This window comes from Pollachius pollachius (assembly GCF_949987615.1).
Source record: "Pollachius pollachius genome assembly, chromosome: 7".
Taxonomy (NCBI): Eukaryota; Metazoa; Chordata; class Actinopteri; order Gadiformes; family Gadidae; genus Pollachius; species Pollachius pollachius.
In genome coordinates, this window is record NC_136940.1 from 23,900,950 (window position 1) to 23,921,772 (window position 20,823).

Below are 20,823 nucleotides of genomic sequence, written 5' to 3' on the forward strand. Positions count from 1 at the left end.
TTACACTAACCGTAAGTTTCAAGTTTATTCAAATTCAAAAATATAAATGAATTGGAGTGGTTTCCTATATATATATATATATATATATATATATATATATATATATATATATATATATATATATATATATATATATATATATATATATATATATATATATATATATATTGTACAAATGATGCACAAAGGCCCCATCTAGTGGCCATAAGGAAGTGAGCACAATAACAAAACCAGCTTGGTTTAATTTTTGCAGTTTATCTTCACGGACCCTTGCATTATTTATTATAACCTGTTTGGATCAGTAAATAAAATCGCGATTTGATGCTACAAATAGTTTATATACGAGCATTAATCGTTTATTTGGCTGCATATTGTCCCTTTTGATGACCCGTAGACAATTCCTGAAACTGGTTTCCGTTTAAAAATGGCGGAAGCACCTCCATGGCCCTGCCGGTTTTTCTGTCATATATGCTCAGCAGAGATTAGTCCTCGTCTACCAGTAAGTACAATGCACCGTAAAACGAAGAGAATAATGTCCGTGATAAAGTAGTGGATACGAGTCACTAATACGTGCGGCGCGGAGGCTGATAGCGCGGAGTTGGCCCGCTGACGTCTGGCTCCTCCTATGCACCTAGCGTTAGCCGGTAGCTAGGTAGCCTAGTCTCTCAAGTTCACAGGCATAATAAACCCCGTTTACCCATCGCATGGCACTGGGAGACCTAGTAACACAACATCAGCTATGCAAATGTGAAATGGGGTGAAAGTACAACTATTAGATGTGTTGGTTGTGTTTTATTATAGCATACAGCGCAGGCTGCTATTGTTGATCACTGTTTGAAACAAAGGTATTGAGTTGACTTTAATGTGAACGATGAGCCGATACTACAGCAGCGAACAGTCAGCCAGACCATTGTTTACCTTTTCCCCGTGCGATACCGTACAGCACACTCGGATAATGCATCATGGCAAGTAGACAAAGGCTTGGCCTAAACACGACCCTAATTATACAGTAAAAAAGCTAATAACTCTCACATCGAGACAATGGCATATGGCTGTACACTGGGTGGGAATGGTGCATGAGGGATGGTGTTACTGTTGTGGTGTACGCTGCAGGGTTGTTTTATTGGCGTCTTGAGGGTTGGCTTAACCCAACTACGAGGAGGCTGAGATGGAAACAGACTTCCGTGCTGCGTTTTAGAACAATTCACAATAACAGCTCACTTACACTGAAATACAAAGCAAAGAATTTAAGAAAGATGCTTTGCCTCATAACTTAATTATTTCCCTAGCTAGAGCAAGGGTAATGGTTATTTCAGAGGCTGTGTTAGCCAGATGAAACGATTAGAATCCACAAAGGGGTCGGTGGTCTGTTCTGCTTTAGAGCCTAAAATAATTACCATGGGGGACTGTGCCTGAGTAAGGGATCAGACATACGAGTGTTGCACAACCTACCAATCTTGGTGTATCTCTTTATATCACAGAAAAATGCATTTCCTAATATCTATTGTCAATGATGAGTTGATTTATATTCACGCAGCATTTCCATTGTTGGGATGAGATGTAATCTGTTAACCATTTTTCTTACAATTTTATTTTATTTTGTATGTTGTTTACAGGATTACACATGCCCACGATGTGAGTCAGGCTTTATTGAAGAGCTGCTGGAGGAGAGGAGGTATTTAGTCATAAATCACCAGTTCGGTTTAGTCTTGGTAATAACCAACAAAAGTAACCTCCATCACAAATGCAAGCCAGATGATATGGATAAGCATTACCACTGATTTATTCATATGAATTGATGGCAAAAAGGCTTTTTTTATTTGCACAGATCAGGCCATATCAATCTTTAGTTCGCACCAGAATTATAATATCTATCAATGGATCTATTGATTTCTATCTAGATCTCTATCCACATCTCTATATCGATGTATATCTATAATTCTTTGGGGGCGGGGAGATGTCTATCGGTTACTAACTGTTTTGTCCCCTGTGTAGTGCTGACAACGGCTCTGTGCCCTCCATTTCCACTGGAGACCAGAACCAGCAGCCATTTCAGGTTTTTATTTACTTTTTTTGGTTGCAATTGTGTAATGCTGTGAAATTGGGTGCCTCAAAGTGGTGCTAAGGAAGCCTGACATCACCAGATTCAATATTAGGTTTGGATTATTATTTAAAAAATGCCGCTGTACGCAGTTAGTTAGACCTATACAGCCGATATGATTGTTTTGAATTAGTCCATTTTCTAACCCCACATGTAACCTAACAGATGGGTTAGGGATTTGAAACTGACATTTCATTCACAACAAATGGTCTAAATCATACAGTGACAGTAGTCTTGTGTGAATATACGTCAAGTCAAATGTGTGTACACTTATGTTTCAGAATGTGGACCAGCACATGTTTACATTCCCATCCGGTTACGGCCAGTTTGCTCTGGGGGTTTTTGACGACGGCTTCGATACGGGAGCCGGCCTCGGAGCGAGTGAGGACAACCGGGACGCGGAAAACCGCCAGGAAAGGGAGATGGGATCACGGCAGCGTTACGGCGCTAGGCAACCGAGGGGTCGCCATGGCGCCCGGCGGCAACCCGGGAGGCACGAGGGCGTGCCAACTTTAGAGGGGTAAGGAGGCACCCTCACTGACCTGCACTGCTGCACCCGGTACACTCTCTCCCTCTGCACCTCCTTACCCCTGGGTGTCCACAAATATAGGACTATTATTCATTGGGCAGCGGGACAATAATTTTAGATTATTGTTTTATTTCCCCACATAATATCGTGCAATTTGTTCACTTCATCCAGAATCATCCAGCAGCTTGTGAACGGAATTATTGCACCGACTGCAATGCCAAATATAGGAATTGGACCCTGGTAAGTTTGACCCAAGAGAAATTGAGACAATAAAAGTTCTACTCAAGATTTGGCTTTCTGACTGGCTGTTCTAACCATGCTGCCCTTGTCCACAGGGGTGTATTGCACTCAAATCCTATGGATTATGCCTGGGGGGCCAATGGACTAGATGCGATAATAACACAGGTATATACAGGGTTGCCCTTTAAGAGTTTGATGGCATTTCATTGGTGCTTGTGTACGGACCTCATTGAGGTCTATTTTCTTTCTAGTTGTTGAACCAATTTGAGAACACGGGACCACCACCTGCAGACATCGATAAGATAAAAAGCCTCCCAACAGTACAGGTCACTGAGGAGCATGTCGGTAAGTTGTCTCTGGACACTGGCACACACAGGGAGAGGGTTAGGGGAAGAAATACCGTACTCAATTCAATCTTGAAAGTCACTTTATTATTTTGTGATAATTGCAGAGGAGACCTATCAATCTTGTCAAAGGGGTCAATAGTCAACTGGAAATGTAGTTGCAATATATCATGCAGTGGGGATTATAAACTGTTATGGTTAGGCATAAAAAGAGGCATGATAAGACAAACGCTATGGCACCAACCTTGTTCTTTGGTGTTTCTTTGTAACTTTCCACGTGCTGCCATGAACATTTCAACTGTCTTTTCCTACAACAAAACCAACATATTGCTGATACGTTAAGTGGCTTGACTAAAAAGTACTATTTATTCTAATCCTGATTATCTCACCTGCCCTCTTTTCCAGCATTATCTCTAGAATGTCCGGTGTGTAAAGAAGATTACAGTGTTGGAGAAAATGTCAGACAGCTTCCATGCAATCATATGTTCCACAATGATTGCATAATACCCTGGCTGGAGCAGGTAATGGTCATATTCCTCCCTGATATTTTTCTCTATATACCCTATATTTATTACGAGCAATCATACTAAACCGCATTGCATTTTCTCTGCTTTCTTTTGTCCAGCATGACACTTGTCCGGTGTGCCGGAAAAGCTTGAGCGGTCAAAACACGGCAACAAACCCTCCAGACCTATCAGGAATGAACTTTACCGCCCCATCCTCCTCCTCCACACCTTCATCTGCGAGCTCAACGAGCAATGAGCCCCCTGCAGATCAATTGTAAAATACAAAAAATAAACACTCGACCATCACGCCTGATGAGCCCTTCAACGCTTTTAGGCAGTCACACACCTCTCTCTGGGTCTTTGTGCTCAATGGCGACCTCTTGACCTCAGCAGTGTCCCTTCCTAGTCTAAGATGGAGGAATTGACCAGAACGTTTTCCTCCTGAAAGGCACTCAGTCAAGATCGAGGCAGGAGCAGTGTGGTACTCCTGGCCTATCAGGACTGGGCTCCCAGGGAGCAGCTTGGATTGTGTTGGGCTTCCTGCCTGGTAGGACAATTACCCCACGGTGGATTGAACTAGACCAGGGAAAAAAATGTATAAATCCAAAGTAGGAGAAGTTGTCACATGAGGACAAACCTTCTGTTATTTCCCTTTAGAGTTGTTGACTTGATAGAGGCATTTATTTTCTATAGCCTTCATATCAGAACTTAAAGGTCCCATGGCATGTTACTTTATGGATGCTTTAATTTAGATATTAGTAGGCCCCAAACACAGTATTTGAAGACGTTCCCGAAATTCAGCCGTGGTGCAGAATTACAGCCACTACGAGCCAGTCGCACATTGAGCTTTCCCCAAATGCGCCGTTTCGGTGTCTGTAGCTTTAATGCAAATAAGGAGGAGACAGGCGGGTCAAGGAGGTGGGTGGGGGTGTGGCCCTGAGCAGCTTGCAGCCACGGTACCATGCGCTCTGTTTACACGGGAGTCCTGGAGCTTTATATCTAAATATCATATTATACATAGATATCTATATCATATAATATATATTATCACGGCCAAAAGCTGTGTGAGCCTCCAGACGATAATATGATTCTCAAACGACCGCTTCGAGTTCTCCGACGTCTCTGCTTCTTCCACGTCCACAGCAATCTGAAGTAGACTGAACCACGACATGGAGGAGAAAGGGATTGTTGCCCGCGATTATTGACCGCGGTTGTCTCCCGCCGGAGCCTCGCTGCCGAGTGACCACCGCCTCGGCAGCGGTCAGCGCTTAGGCACCACCACCTCCTGCAGCGCCGAGGCGGTGCTCCCTCGGTAGCGGGAAGCGGGGCTCAAGCAGGAGACATTGGCAGGCAACAATCCCTTTCTCCTCCATGTCATGGTTCATGTTCTTCAGGGAGTCAATGATTTCCCCCAATCATTCTCAACCATGGCTGAGATAACCCCCACTACGAGTCTCGTTGTGGAAATACCAGAGACGAGAGTCCGACGTGTTATGCGCCATAACACCAACAGCAGAACGGTTATCCCAATAACAAGGAAGTGTACAACTCTTGCGTTACAGTCCTGGAGCTCTATATCCAAATAATATCATATAATGCATAGATATCTATATCATATAATACATATTATCATGGCCAAAAGCTGTGTGCGCTTCCAGACGATATTATGAATCACAAATGACTTTGTTGGGTTCTCCGACGTCTCTGGTTCTTCCACTTCCACATCAATTTGAAGTAGACTGCCGGCTGCCTGCTGCCGGGCGGTGGTGCTTCGCGGCAGTGGTGCCTCGCGGCAACCGGCGGCATGTCGTAGTTCATACTTCAGGGAGTCAAAGCCAAAGTTCCTTTCACCCAATTCCTTCTCAACCATGGCTGAGATAACCCCCACTACAGTCTTGTTGTGGAAATACAAGAGACGTTAAAGAACCGATGTGTTATGCGCCATAACACCAACAGCAAACACTTGCGTTACAGTGTGTGTAATCACACACACACACATGTGCAAGGCCGCCTTAATGCACGGGCTTGCCTGGGCTGAAGCCCCAGGGCCTACAACGATCAGGGGGCCTATCATGAGCTGCAGTAAAAAAAATAAAAAGAAACCCCTTTTTTTTTTTTTTTTACTGGCCCATGATAGGCCCCCCGATCGGCATAGGCCCAAGACAATGTGATTCCCCCCCCCCGTCGACAACGGCAAAATGACGGGAAATAATTGACACGTCTTCATTGTAAGATCCCCTCTCAGGGGGCCTACGAAACCTCTCAGCCCCAGGGCCCAATGGCAGGTTAATGCAGGCCTGCACATGTGGCGCTCGCACGGTTGTGTCTCATTGGCGGGCCAAATTCTCTGGGCGGGCAAGGCAGAGAAAGTGGATGAGCTTAGATCCTTTATGACGACATATGGGACCACATTCCAAATCAGCGCGCTTGAGCCTCAGTTTTTTCAAAGGCGAGCAGAACACCTAGTGCTCGTTTTACACCGAACGCAAGTTTTAGCCACTGGGGGACCATAGGCAGGTTAGGGGAACTCATATTTATGTTAGAAAACCTCAAAGTGAGATTTTCGTGCCATGGGACCTTTAAACTAAATTATCGGTTTAAGGTTTAGGAAAGTACACATTCAAGCTCATGGTCTTTATTTATAAGACGTCAAAACATCTGTTCTCCCAGCAAATTTTAATCCCCTTAATGATTTCAGCTTTCAACTGTGGTTTAGTTAATGTTAGTTTAGCAGTGAACCGTTATATCTTTTTTGCACTCATATGATGTGAATCTATGCAGTGACTTTGTTCTATTTGAATAATGATCACTGATACTCATAATAATAAATAGCTACTTATAAAGGGATGTTTTTATTCATAGTATGTTATTCAGGGTCAAAATGCGTCTCTGCATTTGCCTTTTTTAACTTGAATTTGAGCAGAAATCTCCTGATGACAATTTGTCTACAGATTGTGTAAAAGAATAAATGCACAAAATGAGCTGATGTGTTGGTGTATGTATGTGGGTGCTATCACTCAACGTTAATGACTTGTCTAACTCCTTGACCTTTAGTGAAAAGTCTACTAAACATTGGTAGCTGGAGTGAAAACATTGGTCTGGTAACCATTTTATATTTTCTAACGCTGCACTTCTGACCAATAAATCGTAGAGTAATTAGTTAATTACTAGGGCAACTAATATGCCTTCTTAAATGGATGGGATTTTTAAAAGTGTATTGAAAAAGTATGGTGTCTTTGTCTCTTTCTTATGTTTACACATTCTAAGAGCATTTTGAAGCTAAACTGGTTCAGACAAATCATGATGAATCTTCAGTTTGGAATTGAGCATTATGGGGTAGATGTATACAGCCTATATAGATAATGAATAGATATGTAATGAACTGTGTTTAAGGGTAGTCCTAGGATAGTGGTCCAAACACAAGATCTTAATTTTACTGACCTCATTTATTTATTTCCAGTTTTAACCAGTGAGCAATTATTAAAAATATCAACACGCCCCGTCCTTCGTGGTCATTTGTGTTGTATGGTTTCTGAAGATTGCATGATATGTGTGCTAAAGTTGAAGCAATGTAGGCTGTTATAAGTCAATATTTACATGGATTATTGTTTAGAAAATGAAGCTGTATTCTGAAACCTTTGGATTATACCCTCGATTGTTTTGTCGATTGTTCGATTGTTGCACAACGTTGACCTCCATCATCTCGATGTTCTCGCCTCTCGGTTCCAATCACTCGAAGGCTCGTCGGACGTCGTCACGTAAAAAAAGAAAAATGCGACGTAAGGATAAAACGTTACGTGCGTGCTCGTTCACGAGGTGCGCGTGCAGTGCAGTGCAACCGCTAGAGGACAAGCGGCGAAGTCGACGGTGTGTCAGAGCAAGCCAGTCTCTGGAGTCCATTTATAACCTTACAATTCGACGATTCGCAAGAAACGGCGGTGTTGAATCCAGTATTACAGACTCCGGCGTTGAAGAGAGAAGTCACCATGGGGCGTGTGTGGGGTTTTATCGCCCTTTTGATGTGCTTCTATCGAGCTAACGCCTCGGCAGGTAAGACCGTGTTGTTAGCCGTGGTGTTCGCCGCTTACCCTGTCTTAAATATCCACAGGGAACACGGATGTCAACGTTAAAACTGGAATGGTTAACGTTCTGGGTACTACTGGTATTAATGCAGGCATGTACATGTCCAAATGGGACTTTATGTCTACCTTCAGATGGTAGGGAAACAACCAAAATGAAGACTCGCCGAGTTCTAGCTAGACTCACGGCACCCCTGAACCCGATGGATGGAAAAGAGACTAACTTTAGACTGCTCTTATATATGTGTGGCCTCTTTGAAATGGGATTTTACAGAAAATTGGGTTCACAGCCTTACATTGCTTCATCTGTAGCTCCATTTTTTTTGACTCGAATGAGATAATTATGAGGAAGAATGACTACAATGATACGATTACGTGATGCTTTTTGAGTCCTACGCCTCGCACTGTATGCTAGATACTAGTGTCGACAAGTATCATATTCTTGGCCATGAGTTATTGAGTTGTCCCACTCCAAAATGTGATGGACTAACGTTAGCTCGGCTGTTTTCTTGGCACTAAGAAGCCCTCCATTCCCCCCGTTGATTGTTAGATGAAGGGCCTTTGAGGATGACTAACTGTTGCCTCATCTGACGTTTGCGTCGTTTCTAATTATGCTGGTAGGTGCAGTTTGAAGGGATAGTCAATCCACCGACAGCCATGGGCCTATTTAAGCAGGTTTATACCGGTCATGTCTTCGGGAGTTTAGATTTATTTTTCATGGTTGGACAGTTGGATCACGTGTGTCTTACGTGTTTATTTGGATCACGTGTAACTCCAATTGTGGCAAATGCGACGTGCTGCTTGAGCAGTAGCCATCGGTGTTGCGACATGGATAGCTGAGTGGTGTCACTCAATCATCAGCCTGACACAATGCAGGACATGGCGTTGGTGATGGGTATTAAACCGTTGAGAAAGCGTCACGTTTTGCATTGCTCAAAACAAAGGAAATACTTGAAACCATGCTCCTATTAGAGGTGGCCCAGAGCGTTCTGAGTTATTGTTATTGACATTTTGGTAAACTATTTGACATGTATAAGTTTTTTTCTTTTTCAAATGTATACCCTGGGTTCAAAACGACGGTTGTAATACATGTTCGATGAACACAAGCCAGCACAAAGTGACATGCCCTCACGTACTGAGCACTCAGAGAGTGGACCAGGAGTAAAACCATTTATAATGACAGTCTTTAGATGATTAGCTGGTTCAGGTTGTAGTAATAAAGCGTTGGCACACGCATCAAATGCAGTCATGGGGATTTGATTTTGTGAATTGTATTTCAGAATGGCAAGACTTGTAGCAATTATTATTTAGATATTGGTGATAACATAACCTTAGTTTCAGTCAGGAACTATTGACGCATACTCTTAACGGTCCCAGTGTTGCTGCCCATGAAGGAACATTTAGCTGTCTCCGCTTCTAAATGTGGATCATAAAATGTTTAGGGTCTAGGTGCTTGTGCTGCTTAACAGTTGAGATAACGGCAGGTGAGATCTTGCTGGGAACCTTTAAGAAAAAAAAGAGATTCCCAATAAAATGGTCATATTTCAGGTTTATATGTCGGCTTACGGTGTCTTTGAAGTAATTGTTCTAAATGCAATGTTTATGCTCAGATAAAATGATATCCGGTTCATTGTAGTAGCTGTTCCGGGCCAAAATGAAGCCGTAAATACAATTTCAACGTTTTTTTGAGTTTTGGCCATTCGCCATCCCTAGGATATCCTATTATACATTCATTCTTTTCAAAGGAATCTTGTATTGTTGGTTTTTGAGTGTTGAGTAACTGAGTATCATTTAACATCTTGTCAAGATAAAGCATGTTTTGGCTTAGTCTTTTTATTTTACGATTACCTAGTATTTTGAAACCTGCGCCTATGTCAATATAAGACGATCTATTGTTCAATGCAGCCCCAGTTCAGTGCACTGTTTACACTACATGAACTGTTGAACTTCTTTTTTTAAAGGCAGTTCGTTCACCCCCGCAGTTCGACCTTCTGAAATATCTGTTGAGGTGTGTATTTATACATATCATTACAATTACGGAAGGTATTAGTGGCTTGCAATTTTGCAAACATCGGATCCAATGTGGGATCCCAGCAGCCTAACCTTTATTTAATGGTGAATGTGTGTGCGGCACGCGGCATGAAGGTGCCCTTTGGTGCAACCTTTAGCAGTGTACCACATGTCCAGCTTGGTTCGGAAAACTGCCCGTTTATGGAGTGAAGCACAGGGTGTGCCTGCCTGCTGCGAAAACAATGTTTAGCTGGGTGTGGGTGTTTTATATATAAGAGTTGAGCGTTGTGTACAAAGGGTCTTGGGTTGCTGGGGAGCCATCTTTATTTTGCTTGTAATGTTAGAAGTTTCTTCTTGCTGCTCAGACTGGGCTTGAATCTTTAATCATCAGCAGAAGGAATATGAAGCCATGGTACATTTGCACAACACATTAGTGTCAATCTCCCGGCATTTGGCAAAGTTGTGGTTGAAAAGCTGCCCTCATTGTGCTCATGAATCTTTCATGGAGTTTATATACATAGCTTCTGCCATATTTCTAATCTCATTCCAAGCTCACCCACTCTGCCTTTTCATATTTTAATTTCTGCATTGTGCATTTATGTCAGTTTGGTGCCATTATTTACAGTAAATCATCTTTCATTTTCATGTGTTACCTATTCTTTTGCATGTCTCTTAATTGTTTTATTCCTTTGCCTATTCTCTTGCATTTTTCATGCTGTCTTAATGGGTTACCGTGTATTACGGACATTAATAGATTTGGTTAAATCAATGCTTCACTCTTCTGCTTGCCCTCATTTAATGTCATCAATTAATTTCTGCTTTATTTTTTTTTTCTGTCTCTTTGCCTGCTTCTTCATCCATGAATCATTGCATTCCATCAACGGCCCATTTAATCCCCCCCCCCCCCCCCAACACGCTTTAACCATTGACCCATCCAAAACCAATATCAATGAATAATCCACAAAAACACCGCCAACGTCCTGTGTGGCGGGCCCCCTGAACCCGGTGCCCAGCGGGGTTCATCAAGTGCCCCCTGTCCCTGACCAAGGTGGTCTCTGGCTGGGCTGAGCTGCACTGCGAGGTGGTGGGCTCTCCCCTCCCAGAGGTGCAGTGGTGGTTCATAGAAGGCCACGAGCCCAACGAGACCTTCACTCAGTTGTTTGACGGCGCGCGGGGCGACCGCGTGCACGTGAACGCCACGTACCTCGCGCACAGCACGAGCACCGTCCGCCTCACTGACCTCGGCCTCGACGACACGGGCACCTACGAGTGCCGCGCCTCCAACGACCCCGACCGCAATGAGCTGAAGAAGACGCCCAAAATCAAGTGGATCCGCTCGCAGGCAAACGTTATTGTGATTGAAAGTGAGTGGGCGGGGTGAGGGTGTAGGAGGCTGCTCCCTCACCACTAGGGAAGTCCCGGAGCTCTGTCCACCCCCCCTCCACTCCCACCACTCCCCGCTCCACCGCCCAGCTCCTCTGTCTCACCTGGTACTAGCGCTGCCCCTCTAACCCCCCCCCATCCCTCCAGAACCTAAAGCCTGCTGTAGACGCTTCAATAGGTAGTCCTTGTTCGAGACCCTGTCCCCAACACTACACCCAACCCAAGGCCCGTTATCTGCACACGCTGAGGGACAGCTTTGGAACTATGTGTTTTTTGATGTAGGGCCAGACTGGTTATACGGTTTCAAAACTAGTTTGTGGCTTCTGCACAACCTGAACTACTACACCCCTAAAAGGGGCCATCCTACCTTTTTAATAAAATGTAGGCATTTTTTCAGTCCTATACCTTTTCATACATTATTTTTTAAGGTTACTCCCAACTAATTTGTTACCCTGACTCAAGAGTTACGTACCATGACTAGCAAGAATTACCTCTGTGTACCATGACTTGCAAGAATTACCTCGGTGATCAACAAAAGAATTTGAAACAAGCCTTTTGGACCTAAAAGAAGTGTACATTTTCTTTCTCCCAACAACTTGTACCATTTCTTCTGCATGGTTCAGCTGTAAAATCCTATCCCTCTGACCTTTTCTTTTCTAAACTGCTAGCCTCTCAGTATGAGCATTATTCTCCCACTTGCTGACCAACTCTGATGCAATACGTTGCATTGACGTTGGTAGATCCCCTCCTTCTTACGATCCCCATGTGCAACTCTTCACTTGACATGCTCGGTAGTTCACCATCAAGCTTTATTAGGGATGTGGTGTACATTCTTTAAATTGAATTCGGGAAAAATTCCAGTTTTCCATGGAGATTGCTCATGGAGAAACGATCATGCATTGGTCATTCACCTTAGGGATGTGTATAACCCTGCATAAAGTCTGCATTAGCAGGAATTCAACTTGGTCCATCCTAAACTTTGACATCGGTGTACTACAAAGAATGCATGTAAACATATTTCCAACAAAGGCTGATTGTTTTGCTTCCTGTCCACAGCACCAAACATCATCGCTGAGCCCTTTGAAGTCTACAACCAGACCTCCGCCTTGCTCCGCTGCAACCTGACAGAGACCACCCTTCCAGTCCAGGGCTCCCACTGGTTGCTGAACGGAAAGGTCATCGAAAGCTCAAAGTCCACTGGACCCTCTCCATACACTTCCCTTTCGTAAGTATCCATACGTTTTTCCTGTTGAATTTTAGAGGTGTTCGTTTCAGTGGCATTTCATCGGTTATGAGCGGGAAGTTCATGACCATCTATGACTTTCCTTATGGGCATTATATCCAGATTAGCATATTATTCACCTCAACTAGTACCATGAGGGATTAAGGCAATTATACAGACTCACCAGAATAAACACCTTTTTATACACTCCATGCCGTTAAGACCTATAGCGGTTCATTCTTATGATTTAAACCCAGGCACTTTATCTTCTACTGGGCCTGTGTGCTTCTGTTCGCTCTGTAGCTCTAGCCTCATATTTATAACTGACATTTGCAGGAACCTGGCACTGCTCAACATTATAGCCTTGCGTTCTGTCCCCTCCGCTTGGCTGCCTCCATTAGTGTTCCCGCTCGGGGGGATGGGGGGGGGGGGGGGGGGGGGATGGCTGGCAGCACTTGGCCGGCCTGCTATTGTTGATGATTAGCAGAGATGGACCGTGCAGCTTGCCCAGTAGCATTGGCCGCTGGGAGAAGTTCCCCTGGAGCTCCTCTCACTTGCCCTGACCTCAATTCCCTGTCGGCAAGCAAGGGCTGCATTGAAGGGCTTCTCGTCCGTCCTGGTTATTCTTCCCAGGGCGGAGGTGAAAGGCATTGTCAAGACGATGGTTTACTCTGCAGATTTAAGGCGGTCAGGCGTTAAAAAATGTACAAAAGGCAAAGCTCAAAGCACACCAAGAAGGAGAAATGCCGTTTTGCTGGCCAAGCTAGTGACTAGCCTGTATGGGACTTGCGGTCACTATGGGGATGACGAGCTTCTCATGGAGATTGTTTCAACCGAATGCACACCTTTTGTTTTCTTCAGGTTGGATAAGATCACTACGCACTCCGGTGGGAAGTACGAGTGTGTGTTCCTGCTCGACCAACCTGTGAAGCAGGCCGTCGAAGTCAAAAGTAAGCCCTACTCTCCAATGTTCCCCATACCGATGTATATCTGTGATAGGCCAATATCGGCAGATAAAATCGGCCGATATCATTAACACCCCCCCCCCCCCCCCCCCCCCCCACAGCACCTCCCCACGTCATCGCCTACAAACACTCTGAGAACGGCGACGAGAACGACAAGACCGTGTTGACCTGTGTGAGCAATGGCTACCCTCTCCCCAACGACTGGTTCTGGTTCAAGACCCAGGCAGACGGCACTCTGGAGGTGAGTCTCTTCGAATGGCTTCACATTAAGCCCTGTCACGCCAAACCAAGCATACTGGTACCATAAACAAGCGTTTCTTTGATTTAAAGACTGTACCGACTGCGAATGGGTTTTCCGGTCAAAACATCTCTAACCGTGCGACGTTCTTTCGTCCTTCAGGCCATCGTCAACAACACGGCAGAAAAGTACGAGATCAAGAGCACCCCCAACAAGACGACCCTGGCCATCATGGCCCTGAACATAGAGCTGGACAAGGGGGAGTACGTGTGCTCCGGGGTCAGCGAGCTGGGGGACAGCAGAGACCGCATCCAGCTGCGTGTCCGCAGCCGGCTGGCTGCCGTCTGGCCCTTCCTGGGCATCGTGGTGGAGGTCATCATCCTGGTCACCATCATCTTCATCTACGAGAAGAGGAGAAAGCCCGACGAGATCCAAGACGGTAAAGACCTTGTGATTGTCCCCCTGTTCGTAACGTAACAGAGGTTTTGTCTTATTTTAGTTCAACGGGTGTTTAACTTGAACCGGTCATCGGCTGCATATTTACCATTGCGAGACTGAAAACGCTCCACTTGCCGAAACCGTGGTACACTTTCAATGGATGTTGATGGGCGTTCCGAACTGTGCGAGACATGGACATTTGTAGCTTTAGCTTATGTGTATGACGGCCGTTTCCGAACCAACTTAAAATGTATCTATATTATAATTTAAATGTTCTCATGACCCTAAGATCGATTCAATCATTTTGAAGTTTGCCTTTCAATACAATGACTCGGTTGTGAGAGAACTTTTATTTTTTTATTATTTACACTTTTACCTCCTTGTTTGCTGCTGCTTTTGCGTTTTGGTAAGTGATCAAAACTGCATGCGAGACTGAAGTGGTTGGCCTGAGATGCCCGCTTGGCAAGAGCGTGCGCGTTTTAAATGACCACTTCCGATAGGAATGCACTCCATGACTTGATCACTCTTTCACTGGCCTAATGAGCTACGATGGGAGCAGCCAAATTCTGCTGATGCTTTCGTTTCCTTGAAATTCAAACATTTGTTCAGCCAATGAAAGAGTTGAATAATAACCAGAAAATTCAAAACTACCGCAGTGGTTTGAAGTGTTTGTTTGTGGAACGATTTAACATTGTTTTTACATTATCTGCATGCAAATTGCAATGGCAACATAATGCATGTAAAATATGGGCAGACTATATTCTTTTCAGGAATAATTTATATAATTCCTGCCTTAATCCATCCAGCAGGTGATTAACCAGGCCCTTCATACTGGAATGCTTTCCTGCTGTGTTGGATATTAATATTTGCACTGCTTGGTTCAAATTCTTTTGTGCCATTGACGGCTATTGCATGAGTTTACAATGATTCCTCACAGCTAGTGCAGCCATTTCTCAATCTTTTGAATAGTTGCCAACATACTTGTGTTGGCTTTGCATTACTCTTATCACAAAGATTTAACATTGCACGACTCCAACCTAATCTTTAGAAGTTTAAACTGATAACTAAGTCTATCATGAATTGTATTAGTTTGAGACGTGTTTTTATGAAGGTGTTAATGATTAGGGAAAATGTAAACGTCAACATTTAACCCTAAAATATAGTGAATCATCATGAACATAATGCACTGTTGAGCGAGGGTGGCCGTGCTCATTCAATTTGTCGCATTGTCATCGCCTTGTCCGGTCATGTTTTTCAGACAATGCCGTCCGTGTATGTGCTCAGAATGGGAAGAGGTGCATGTGTTTTGGCCGTCTTATGCTGGCGTCAACTGACTTATTTGTTTTCTGTTTCTCTCCCACTGGTCGAATCCAGATGACGACTCAGGATCTGCTCCTCTGTGAGTGGCCATGCAGATTACCCCATACACACTTTCACTGTTTCACATTTAGAATCGCGTCCAACTGCTTCAAAGGCATTTCTTAACACCTTTTTTTGACTTTTGTCACTTTATAACGTTCTTGCTACTTTTTGTTTTATTCCTTTACAGGAAGAGCAATTCTGACACAAACCACAAGGAAAAGAATGTCAGGCAAAGGAATTCTAACTAGGAAGATGAAAGCGGGTGCGTACTTTAGCCATTCATTTTCTTCCATTGCTGTCACTGTTGATCAAGGACAACATTTCATACTTTGACTCTGAAGATCTAAATGCATCAAAACATTTTTTAGGTTTGCTAGTTTATTCTCTAGTTCTAACTTCATTTGCTCTTTTCCAGGTGCACATCTGGATGAAAAAGATCCAGGATTTTAAAAGCATTCAACGCATACGTGGAATTTAATGTAGTGCAACCTGCAATTTTTAAAATTAATTTCTGTGCTTGAGTGATGTTGTGAAAAATGGAAAGATGTATTGTTTTAATATATAGCCCTATATAAAATGCAGTCAGGGAACATACTTCCACTTTGTTTTTGCCATAGTTCAAATGTTGCATGCATTTTATTGCTGTTCTTGCTAAGTGTTTGTAGTGAATAATCAAAAGTGGAAAGTTATATTTATGGTTATTTTAACGGATAATGCTTCCTATAGTGACCCTCACAGTTTCATACTTCGTACTACTGTATCTGTGGGATTGAAAGACCAACACTTGTCTGGCAGCACCAAGCCCGGTTTTGAAAAGGGTCTGATGTGTTTTTCATCCAAGCAACACTGCCGTTTTTTTTTCAGCAATAACCAAAACTCTCCTCACTTTTGTGTACTACCCTCACTCCATGCACAAACCACCCATGGTAGTTCTATATTTTGCCTTAACAGATTTTACTCTCTCCTGCTTTCCAAGATCATTCATTTTTTGTTTTCTAGTTGCGCTGTTTCAATCACGCGTATAATTTAATGCATGTATGAGTACACTGAATTCAAGCCTGCCATGTTTTCTGCTGTTATTAGTGCTCTGGTGAGAAGGCAAAATATTAGTGACCCAAACCTCAAGCATTTGATTTACTCTTGTTTTTGGTTTGATGCTTTCCTTGCCATGTGCACACCCACATTAACAACCCATTAAGGACCAAGTGCATGATGTTTAACATTTGTATGTTAGAAAATAACCAAATCTAAAGTACGGAGTCTAACAGTTTGATTCGAGAAATTTATTTTGACTATCAGGAGTTTTAAGTGTTATCCGAGATGGCCATCAACGGAAATGTGCCAGTCTTTTATTGACTACTTAGTCAATTCAGAAGCCATAAAATGACTTGACCTGAATTGTATTATGACTAAATGTGTTTTAAACTTGGTAAATATGAAAGCTCTGGTCAAATGTGTAAATTGCCTAATGCAAATTGGACAATATTGGTTGAAACTTCGATTTGAATAAAATACATTTGATTTGAGTTTGTGTACTTGATACCGTGCAATTACAAAGATAGTTCTCAAACTGGACGCATACCACCCTGATTTATCTTGTAAATTGAGCCTGACCGTCCTGTTAGAAATGTCTACATTGGCCCCATCTATTGTTCAGTTCACGTTGACGTTGGGCAGTAAACCTGTGTTCTATGGTCGCAATGTGTTTTTTGTTGTGTTTAACTGGACTGGCCTACCTTATCTGCCCCTTTTAGGTAAAATTCAGCCTGATGCTACCATGAGCAGTATAAAAGTAGCCTACAGTAACAGCCACAAGGTGGAGCTGTTTATCCAAAAGCTGAAGCACATCTTTTTTGACCAGTATAATTGTCGCCAATCGCTAAATCATTACTCGAGATATTTAAATCGCAAACCTTTTGATTTGTTGGCTCAACTTTTGATTTCGCACATTTGAGCCGAGACACGAGTAGTTTGTGGTTTTCTCAGAACGGTGATCATAACTTGGCAACGGTAGTTTCTTTGACCTCTATCGATCTTTGCCCGATCCTTTCAGGGTATTTTGGAGACTCGAGTCGACAGCCCCATGGTTAGGCCACATGCAATCACAGATGTTTCCCAAAGTGAAACTCAAAACTAGCTGGGTAGCTCCTTAATGAACACGAGTCGCATCCTACAGTCACCATCATCCGATAAGCGCCAAGATGTGCGCTGCAACTTCTCTTGACCTGGCCACTCGAACCACCCCAGAGCAGCCCTATCTCACCGACTCACCGCTCCTTCTAAAAGCAGCGAGCGTGTTTCAGTGCAGCCTATGCGTTCACACCAGAAGGGGGAGCCTTGTCCACTCATACTTGACAACATGATCCCCAGAGACTCGCGGAAAAAGGGAAGAGTCCGCACCTTTCACCACCACAGGCATCACAACCCTCTGATCAGCTCATCCAGAGAGATGCTGCTGTCAGCCGACGGGGCTCCAACCACAGCAGACGGGGGAGCGAGGACGCGGTTCCGGGGGCAGCTGTAAACCACGACCGGCCACCGGTATGATATTTAACAAAAACGGAGATTGCAGAATGGACCCGAGCAGTTCAGGGAGCCTCTCCTCACTCCTCTCCAAGCAGGAGAAGAAGACAGGTGGAATAGTTGCAGTGGACAACGACCAGGGCCAGGCTGCCCCTCACTCCAATGCCTCCACGATGGACAGACACTTTCCCTCCGTGGGGTCCCCCTCAGCACCGGGTCAGGGCTCCGAGGCTCCCGGGGTCACCGGAACACCCACCGAAAAGAAAGAGTCCAGAGTTTCATTTTCTAACGCTTCCAGTATCAAGGAGGTGTCCATGATCCATGAGAACACGTCCAACCAGCGCTCCAGATGTTCTGTGCCCTTTCTGAAGGCAGAGGATGGCTTTCAGATCGCCCCGGACGAAGGGGACTCGGCGGACAACCAGACGTACATGCAGCGACAGTTCAGCTCCATGCTTCAGCCCGGGGTGAACAAGTTCTCTCTCCGGATGTTTGGGAGCCAGAAGGCGGTGGAGAAGGAACAAGAGCGCGTGAAATCGGCCGGTAATTGGATTATCCACCCGTACAGTGACTTCAGGTAGGGGTCAATCAGGCCAACACCGGTGGGTGAACGTGTATACTCCAAATGCTGTCCGAACAAAACATATGTCGCGAACTATGTTAATGTATTTGAAGGTTAAGCTTTACAATGAATCAAAATCCCAAACACATTTTTTTTTAACTATTATTTAAACCGGATACAACCGGATACACACATGGTGGCTCAGGTGCATGAAGTGGAGAAACTTTTCAATTTGATTAATTTGCAAACATCTATTTTCTCTAATAATTTGACAAAAGTTCGGCCCCCTTCAGATGACTAAAGAAGCGCATAATAATCCGCGGGACAGCAACATGGAGTGACACACGCAGTCCCCATCATCACATCTGGGGTCACGTTCAAGGGCAACGTTTTAAAATAGTTTTTCTTCTCAAAACATATTTCAAACTATTTCAAAACATACGTTTTGGTTGGGTAGTTTCAAAACACAAAATTACCTTTACTGATGAGGGCATCTTTGCTTTCAACATTCCTGACAAACATTCCTGTGGAATCTGATCCATCACAACTCTCAGCGCTACGGAGAGCTCCCTCGGTGATCACCAAACATCACCAACATATCCATGTGCGCAGATCAAAGTAAATGTCCCTTGTAGCCTATTCATACAGCCCTAATGCAACTATGCTATCCAAAATCAGATTATTTTTGACACGTCATTAAAATATATTATATCAGGGCTTCGATTAATCGGTGTTCGGCTAAGCTCTGAAACCAAACAGCCAGTTCATGACTCAGCGACACAGACACACCATTCAGTCCTGCCTTCTGTATGTTTATCCTATACTCTTTGCTGATCAGGCAACCACCAGACCAATACAACTGTATCAGGGGAATGATCCATGATATAAATAGGTTTACTGGCTTTATGCGATGACAAGGAAAATCATGGTTGATGATTCCACAATAATTGTGTCTCTTTGAGATCTGTTCCTCCAGACTGGGCAGTATCAGGGGAATGATCAATGTTCAAAATCGGTTTACTGGCTTTATGGGATGATAAGCCCCTTTTGAAAAATAGTGGCACTGTATTTGACATAGGAACTATCCTGGGCATCTTTTAATTACAACGCATGATTATGCTTGTTATTCCTCACCCCTCTACTTGCCCTGGGAATGGCTTGTCTCTAGGGCAATGCTAGGTGTGTGAGAGAGAGAGAGAGAGAGAGAGAGAGAGAGAGAGAGAGAGAGAGAGAGAGAGAGAGAGAGAGAGAGAGAGAGAGAGAGGGAGAGCGAGAGAGAGAGAAAGAGAGAGAGAGAGAGAGGGAGAGGGAGAGGGGGGGAGAGGGAGAGAGAGAAAGGGGGGGAGGGGCGAGAGAGAGAGAGAGCCAAACCAGGAGAGAGAGAGAGAGAGAGAGAGAGAGAAAAGCATTGTCGATGAGGTTCCTTTCAAGTACCACAAGCATTCTCCTTCTCTGAGTGCTGTTCCTCCCTGTCGGTCTAATATTTGTGTGGGGCCACTAGGGGCCCGTCCAGCGTTCTCCTCAGCCCCTGTGTCTGTACACAGGGCTTCCCCTCTCATCCTCCCTAACATCTCCCCCTGGTCCTCCTCCACCACCGGCAGGTTCTACTGGGACTTCACCATGCTGCTGTTCATGGTGGGCAACCTGATCATCATCCCGGTGGGCATCACCTTCTTCAAGGACGAGACCACCGCGCCCTGGATCATCTTCAACGTGGTGTCGGACACCTTCTTCCTGGTGGACCTGGTGCTCAACTTCCGCACGGGCATCGTGTTCGAGGACAACACGGAGATCATCCTGGACCCCAAGAAGATCAAGACCAAGTACCTGAAGACCTGGTTCCTGGTGGACTTTGTCTCCTCCATCCCCGTGGACTACATCTTCCTCATCGTGGAGAAGGGCATCGACTCGGAGGTGTACAAGACGGCCCGGGCGCTCCGCATCGTCCGCTTCACCAAGATCCTCAGCCTTCTCCGCCTGCTGCGGCTCTCCCGGCTCATCCGCTACATCCACCAGTGGGAGGAGGTAGGCTCCACCCCCTATTGAACCTCCACCTGTAGGAGGAGGTAGGCTCCACCCCCTATTGAACCTCCACCTGTAGGAGGAGGTAGGCTCCACCCCCTATTGAACCTCCACCTGTAGGAGGAGGTACGCTCCACCCCCTATTGAACCTCCACCTGTAGGAGGAGGTAGGCTCCACCCCCTATTGAACCTCCACCTGTAGGAGGAGGTAGGCTCCACCCCCTATTGAACCTCCACCTGTAGGAGGAGGTAGGCTCCACCCCCTATAGAACCTCCACCTGTAGGAGGAGGTAGGCTCC

General features: G+C 44.7%; 3 protein-coding genes across 3 annotated transcripts in view; all 3 read left to right on the forward strand.

Annotated features, from left to right (window-relative positions):
• Positions 1–417: 417 nt before the first annotated feature.
• Positions 418–7,041, forward strand: LOC307078351 (E3 ubiquitin-protein ligase RNF126-like). The gene is made up of 9 exons (XM_079740103.1): positions 418–499; positions 1,617–1,675; positions 1,996–2,056; positions 2,383–2,621; positions 2,802–2,870; positions 2,966–3,035; positions 3,122–3,215; positions 3,620–3,735; positions 3,840–7,041. The coding sequence occupies exons 1-9, from the start codon at positions 425–427 to the stop codon at positions 3,996–3,998; spliced, it is 942 nt and encodes a 313-aa protein (XP_079596229.1). The 5' UTR covers positions 418–424; the 3' UTR covers positions 3,999–7,041.
• Positions 7,042–7,555: 514 nt separating this feature from the next.
• Positions 7,556–16,943, forward strand: bsg (basigin). Its single transcript, XM_079740104.1, has 8 exons — positions 7,556–7,770; positions 12,249–12,417; positions 13,276–13,364; positions 13,481–13,620; positions 13,780–14,056; positions 15,430–15,454; positions 15,605–15,679; positions 15,833–16,943. The coding sequence occupies exons 1-7, from the start codon at positions 7,707–7,709 to the stop codon at positions 15,663–15,665; spliced, it is 825 nt and encodes a 274-aa protein (XP_079596230.1). The 5' UTR covers positions 7,556–7,706; the 3' UTR covers positions 15,666–15,679; positions 15,833–16,943.
• Positions 16,944–17,960: 1,017 nt separating this feature from the next.
• hcn2b (hyperpolarization activated cyclic nucleotide-gated potassium channel 2b) overlaps positions 17,961–20,823 on the forward strand; it is a gene marked incomplete at both ends in the record, with an annotated part of 34,474 nt that continues 31,611 nt past the window's right edge. Inside the window, 2 exon segments of the mRNA XM_079740100.1 lie at positions 17,961–18,517; positions 20,104–20,527. Coding sequence (XP_079596226.1) covers positions 17,961–18,517; positions 20,104–20,527 — 981 coding nt within the window.

What these genes read in the sequence shown, in the direction of transcription:
- bsg (XM_079740104.1), top strand. Translation starts at nt 7,707, where the DNA reads ATGGGGCGTGTGTGGGGTTTTATCGCCCTTTTGATGTGCTTCTATCGA. An exon ending in TCTCCATACACTTCCCTTTC is followed by an intron (nt 12,418 to 13,275) that starts GTAAGTATCCAT and finishes TGTTTTCTTCAG; the next exon opens with GTTGGATAAGATCACTACGC. An exon ending in GCAGGCCGTCGAAGTCAAAA is followed by an intron (nt 13,365 to 13,480) that starts GTAAGCCCTACT and finishes CCCCCCCCACAG; the next exon opens with CACCTCCCCACGTCATCGCC.
- LOC307078351 (XM_079740103.1), top strand. Translation starts at nt 425, where the DNA reads ATGGCGGAAGCACCTCCATGGCCCTGCCGGTTTTTCTGTCATATATGC. An exon ending in TAGATGCGATAATAACACAG is followed by an intron (nt 3,036 to 3,121) that starts GTATATACAGGG and finishes TTTTCTTTCTAG; the next exon opens with TTGTTGAACCAATTTGAGAA. An exon ending in GGTCACTGAGGAGCATGTCG is followed by an intron (nt 3,216 to 3,619) that starts GTAAGTTGTCTC and finishes CCTCTTTTCCAG; the next exon opens with CATTATCTCTAGAATGTCCG.